The sequence below is a fragment of the Rhinopithecus bieti genome, unplaced genomic scaffold, assembly GCF_001698545.2.
Source record: "Rhinopithecus bieti isolate Rb0 unplaced genomic scaffold, ASM169854v2 scaffold_2432, whole genome shotgun sequence".
NCBI lineage: Eukaryota > Metazoa > Chordata > Mammalia > Primates > Cercopithecidae > Rhinopithecus > Rhinopithecus bieti.
In genome coordinates this window covers 2,057,990-2,064,483 of record NW_016804136.1, presented here as the reverse complement: position 1 = coordinate 2,064,483, position 6,494 = coordinate 2,057,990, and the positions used below count along the sequence as shown (strand labels likewise).

The window sequence follows — 6,494 nt, the reverse complement described above, 5'->3', positions numbered from 1 at the left end:
GTACTTGATCCTGCCATTATGATATTAACTGGTTATTTTGCTCGTTAGTTGATGCAGTTTCTTCCTAGCCTCGATGGTCTTTACATTTTGGCATGTTTTTGCGATGGCTGGTACCGGTTGTTCCTTTCCATGTTTAGGGCTTCCTTCAGGGTCTCTTGTAAGGCAGGCCTGGTGGTGACAAAATCTCTAAGCATTTGCTTATCTGTAAAGGATTTTATTTCTCCTTCACTTATGAAACTTAGTTTGGCTGGATATGAAATTGTGGGTTGAAAATTGTTTTCTTTAGGAATGTTGAAAACTGGCCTCCACTCTCTTCTGGCTTTTAGAGTTTCTGCTGAGAGATCTGCTGTTAGGCTGATGGGCTTCCCTTTGTGTGTAACCCGACCTTTCTCTCTGGCTGCCCTTATCATTTTTTCCTTCATTTCAACTTTGGTGTATTTGACAATTATGTGTCTGGGAGTTGTTCTTCTCGAGAAGTATCTTTGTGACATTTTCTGTATTTCCTGTATTTGAATGTTGGCCTGCCTTACTAGGTTGGGGAAGTTCTCCTGGATGATATCCTGCAGAGTGTTTTCCAACTTGGCTCCATTTTCCCCGTCAGTTTCAGGCGTAGATTTGGTCTTTTCACATCATCTCATACTTCTTCGAGCCTTTGTTCATTTCTTTTTACTCTTTTTTTCTCCACGCTTCTCTTCTCACTTCATTTCATTCATTTGATCTTCAATCGTTGATACTCTTTTTTCCTGTTGATTGAGTCAGTTACTGATGCTTGTGCATTTGTCACTTATTTCTCATGTTATGGTTTTCATCTCTATCAGTTCTTTTAAGGTCTCTCTGCATTGATTATTCTAGTTCTCCATTTATCCTTTCTTTTTTCAAGGTTTTTACTTCTTTGAGCTGGTTACATAGTTCCTCCTTTAGCTCTGTTAAGTTTGATAGACTGAAGCCTTCTTCTCTCAACTCATCAAAGTCATTCTCCATCCAGCTTTGTTCCGTTGCTGGTGATTAGCTGCGTTCCTTTGGAGGAGGAGATGTGCTCTGATTTTTTGAATTTCTGGCTTTTTTGCACTGCTTTTCCCCATTTTGTGGTTTTTATCTGCCTTTGGTCTTTGATGATGGTGACGTACTGATGGGCTTTTGGTGTGGGTGCCCTTTCTATTTGTTAGTTTTCCTTCTATCAGTCAGGACCCTCAGTTGTAGGTCTGTTAGAGTTTGCTTGAGGTTCACTCCAGACCCTGTGTGCCTTCTGAAACTGCAGAAGATAGAATATTGCTGAACAGAGAGTGTTGCTGTCTGATTCTTGCTCTGGAAGCTTCGTCTCAGGGGTGTACCCCACCATGTGAGGTGTGGGTGTCAGTCTGCACCTAGTGGAGGATATCTCCCAATTAGCCTACTCAGGGGTCAGGGATCCACTTGAGTAGGTAGTCTGTGCGTTCTCAGATCTCAACCTCCATGCTTGGAGAACCACTGCTCTCTTCAAAGCTGTCAGACAGGGGCATTTACCCATGCCGAGGTTTCTGCTGCTTTTTGTTTAGTTATGCCCTGTCCCCAGAGGAGGAGTCTACAGAAGCCGTCTGGCCTCCTTGAGTTACGGTGGGCTCCACCCAATTCGAGCTTCCAAATGGCTTTGTTTACCCACTTAAACCTCAGCAATGGTGGGCGCCCCTCCTCCAGCCTCACTGCTGCCTTGCAGTTAGATCCCAGACTGCTCTGCTAGCAATGGGGGAGCTTCCGTGGGCATGGGACTCTCCGGGCCAGGTGTCGGATGTAATCTCCTGGTATGCCATTTGCTAAGACCCTTGATAAAGCACAGTATTAGGGTGGGAGTTACCCGATTTTCCAGGTGTTGTGTGTCTCTGTTTCCCTTGGCTAGGAAAAGGGATTCCCTTCCCCCTTGCACTTTCTAGGTGAGGCGATTGCTTCAGCTCTCACTGGTCGGGCTGCACCAGCTGACTAGTACCGACTGTCCAGCACTACCCAGTGAGATGAACCTGGTACCTCAGTTGAAAATGCAGAAATCACCCGTCTTCTGTGTCACTCACACTGGGAGCTGGAGGCTGAAGCTGTTCCTATTCAGCCATCTTGGGTGCGCCCAGCAGTGTTTTTTTTTTTTAACTTTAATTTTATTTTTTATTTTTTTTGAGACGGAGTCTCGCTCTGTCATCCAGGATGGAGTGCAGTGGCGCAATCTCAGCTCACTGCAAGCTCCAGCTCCCAGGTTCCTGCTATTCTGCTGCCTCAGCCTCCTGAGTAGCTGGGACTACAGGCACTCGCCACCACACCTGGCTAATTTTTTTGGTATTTTTAGTAGAGACAGGGTTTCACCATGTTTGCCAGGATGGTCTCAATCTCCTGACCTCTTGATTCACCCACCTTGGCCTCCCACAGTGCTGGGATTACAGGCGTGAGCCACCATGCTTGGCCTAGTGTTTTCAAGGAATAGATAATGCTGTAGGAAAAAGCTTACTATGTATAATATTATATGAAAATAGGAAAATATAAAAATGATTTTATAGTATGCTCTATATCAGCTGTCCTCAACCTTTTGGTACCAGGGACTGCTTTCATGGAAGACAGTTTTCCGTGGACAGGGGTTGGGGTGTGGGTGCAGTCCTGGGAGAGTGGGGGGTCAGGGATGGTTCGGGGATGAAACTTTCACCTCAGATCATCAGGCATTAGATTCTCATAAGGAGAGCACAACCTAGATCCCTTACTTGTGCAGTTCACAATAGGGTTCACGCTCCTGTGAGAATCTAATGCCACTACTGATCTGACAGAAAGCAGAGTTCAGGTGGTAATGCTCGCTCACCCATGTGGAAAAAAACTAAGAATTCCCCAAAATATTAAATTATGGTTGTATGGTGATATTTAGGGTGATCTTCATGTTCTTTTTAATTTTGTGTGGTTTTCAAGTTTTCCGTAATACATGTTATTTTTATAATCAGGAAAAGCAATAAATATTATTTTTATTTTATTTTATTTATTTTTTTGAGACGGAGTCTTGCTCTGTCACTCAGGCTGGAGTGCCATGACGCAATCTTGGCTCATTGCAAGCTCTGGTTCCCGGGTTCACACCCTTCTCCTACCTCAGCCTCCCGAGAAGCTGGGACTACAGATGCCTGCCACCACGCCCGGCTAATTTTTTGTATTTTTTTAGTAGAGATGGGGTTTCACCATGTTAGCCAGGATGGTCTCAAACTCCAGACCTCAAGTGATCTGCCCGCCTCAGCTTCCCAAAGTGCTGGGATTACAGGCGTGAGCCACTACACCTGGCCAATAAATATTATTTTATTGAAGATAAAAATCTATTACAAAAACATAATTCTAAGCTGGTTGACTAACATATAACTCATAAATATGTATATATGTTACCCTGATATTTGATATTGTAATGACTCATGCCCTTAACAAAGATATGGAGCTAAGTTGCTGTAAATATGATTGATTAACAATATCACACATACGAAAATGAGAGGGGCTGACTCAATCTCAGAATAATGATCTTTGGAGGAGAATCTCTATTCCCCTTTTCTGAGATTTTTAATTTTTTTAAAGATAGAATTACTACTTACTATATGGAAAGATAGATTTTAGAAAATTACAGAATTCCTGGTAAAGATTTGAGGATTTTCTCTCATAGCATTCTACATTCTCCAATATACTTGTTTTCAGCCAAGGATGAAGTGTAAGGGCCCAAAGAGGTGTGAGACTTTTAAGAGTCATCAGGAACTCTTAAAAAAAAATTAAGAAATAAATAAAACAAATTAAAAAAATTTTTAAAGAGTATCAGGTAACTTATTGCTAGATAACAATTCCCATGTATTTCTCAACTCTGTTTTCTCCTTGTCTTTGTGCCTTTAGGTGCTGATATTCATGGCTTCAGCGCTCCTAGGACATTTGGCTTTACACTGGGACATGTAGTAGATGAAATACAGAGAAATGCGAAGCCTGTGGTGGCAGCAATCCAAGGCATGGCTTTTGGAGGGGGGCTAGAGCTGGCCCTGGGCTGTCACTATAGAATTGCCCATACAGAGGTAACAACCAAGGCTCTATATAGTGGCTGATGTGTGGGGCTTTTCTTTAGGGCAAATTCTAAATGTAGTCATACGTATCAGAGGTGATTATTTTATTTTATTTATTTATTTTTTGAGACAGAGTCTTACTCTGTCTTCCAGGCTGGAGTACAGTGGTGTGATCTCAGCTCCCTGCAACCTCCACCTCCCGAATTCAAGCAGTTCTCCTGCCTCAGCCTCCCGAGAAGCTGGGACTACAGGCACGCTACCATGCCCAGCAAATTTTTGTATTTTTAGTAGAGACAGGGTTTCACCATGTTGACCAGGCTGGTCTCAAACTCCTGACCTCAGGTGACCACCTGCCTCAGCTTCCCAAAGTTCTTGGATTACAGGCATGAGCCACTGGACCCAGCCCAGAGGTGATAATTTTGAATGCTTAGCTTACTGATTAACCTCTTCAGCTGTTATGTACCAGTACAATGGTACTAATTGTTAAAATGTTCAAATACTTCACTTCCATTCTGATAAGTAAACACCTGCTCCTGTGAGCCCTCTGTCTCCTTATTTCCCTTAACCTTAGCCCTAGGGCCTTTCTATGATCCATCAACTCTAGGGGAACTCCTGAGTCAATAGAGAGCCCCAAGACTCTACCTCCAGTACTATGACCCATATCAGATTTCACTGATGCAGTGCTCATGCAGTATGACGTATTAAATATGCTTCTTTGATAACTCAAAGATTTCTGTTTCATGGTCCCTTATAATTATCAGTACCTAATAAGATGAATTTCTACTGGAAAATAGCACAAAACTAGTAAATACGGGGAAATTTCTGGAAATAGGTTTAATTTAGGCTATTAGACATGTCGGATGAGGTCTATGATACCACTGTGTATCACGGTATATATAATGGTAGCATTTTTGTAATTAATATATTTTTCTAATGATAAAATAATGTTCATTATTCTACTAAACTAGAAAACATAAGAAAGTATACAGATGTAAACTAAAATCATCATAAACTCACAGTTCAGAAATAACCCCTATTAACATTCTATTTCATTCTAGTCTTTATTGTATGTAATTTTTTTCTTACAGTTTCTTTTTCCTTTGAAAAACATCGTTTAAAAAAAAAGGACATTGGCCAGCGCGGTGGCTCGTGCCTGTAATCCCAGCACTTTGAGAGGCTGAGGCAGGCAGATCACAAGGTCAGGAGATCGAGACCATCCTGGCCAACATGATGAAACCCCGTCGCTACTAAAGATACAAAAATTAGCTGGGCATGCTGGCATGCGCCTGTAGTCCCAGCTACTCAGGAGGCTGAGGCAGGAGAATCACTTGAACCTGGGAGGTGGAGGTTGCAGTAAGCCAAGATCGTGCCATTGCACTCCAGCCTGGTGACAGAGCGAGTCTCCGTCTCAAAACAAACAAACAACAACCAAAAAAACCACATTTGGGTTTTTATTGTGTTTAGTTTATACTCTATTTTTATACTATAATATTTAACCCATTATTACATATCCTTTACTCTGCCAATCTCTGTCTTTGGATTAGAGAACTTAATACACTTATATTTAATGTAATTACTGATAAGGAAGAACATACTTCTGCCATTTTGCTATTTGTTTTCTATGTTTTTTGGTTTTTTTGTTCAATTCCTCCGTTACTGCTTTCATTTGTGTTAAATGGAAAACTGTACCCTTGTAACTTTCTTGTTATTTTACTATATATATTTTTAGTTATTTTCTTAGTGGTGGTTAACTTGGTGATTACAATTAGCATCTTAATTTATGACAATCTAGTTCAGATTATTACTGACTGAATTTTAATAATATACAAAAAATTTGCTCCTCTGTAGCCTCTATTACTTGCCCCTTTATGCTATTATTGTCACAAGTTATATCTTTATAAGTTATGTACCACTTAACATAGATTTATCATTATTGCTTTACACAGTGGTCCTAAATCAGATAAGAAAAAGAAGAATTACAAATGAAAAATACATTATTACTGTCTTTTCTGTTTACCCATGTAGTTACTCTTTACCAGTGTTCTTTATTTCTTCATGTGAATTCAAGTTACTGTCTAATGTCTTTTCATTACAGCCTGAAGTATTTCTTATAGGGCAAATATACTAACAATAACATCAGTTTTTCTTTATCTGGAAATGTGTTAATTTTGCCTTCATTTTCAAAGGATAGTTTTGTTCAATATAGAATTCTTGATTGACAGTTGTTTTCTTTCAGCACTTTGTATATGTCATTTCATGCCTTCTGACCTCTGTGGCTTCTGAGGAGAAATCATGCTAATCTTCTGGTAAATATTCTTTAAAAATATCACTATAGGCGGCCGGGCGTGGTGGCTCAAGCCTGTAATCCCAGCACTTTGGGAGGCCGAGACGGGCGGATCGCGAGGTCAGGAGATCGAGACCTTCCTGGCTAACATGGTGAAACCCCGTCTCTACTAAAAATACAAAAAAAAA

At 40.9% G+C, this 6,494-nt stretch overlaps 1 protein-coding gene across 1 annotated transcript in view; it reads left to right on the top strand.

The window, feature by feature from the left end:
• EHHADH (enoyl-CoA hydratase and 3-hydroxyacyl CoA dehydrogenase) overlaps positions 1–6,494 on the top strand; it is an 81,122-nt gene that overhangs the window by 28,230 nt on the left and 46,398 nt on the right. Inside the window, exon 3 of the mRNA XM_017866348.1 lies at positions 3,862–4,034. Coding sequence (XP_017721837.1) covers positions 3,862–4,034 — 173 coding nt within the window. The remainder of the gene's footprint in view (positions 1–3,861; positions 4,035–6,494) is intronic.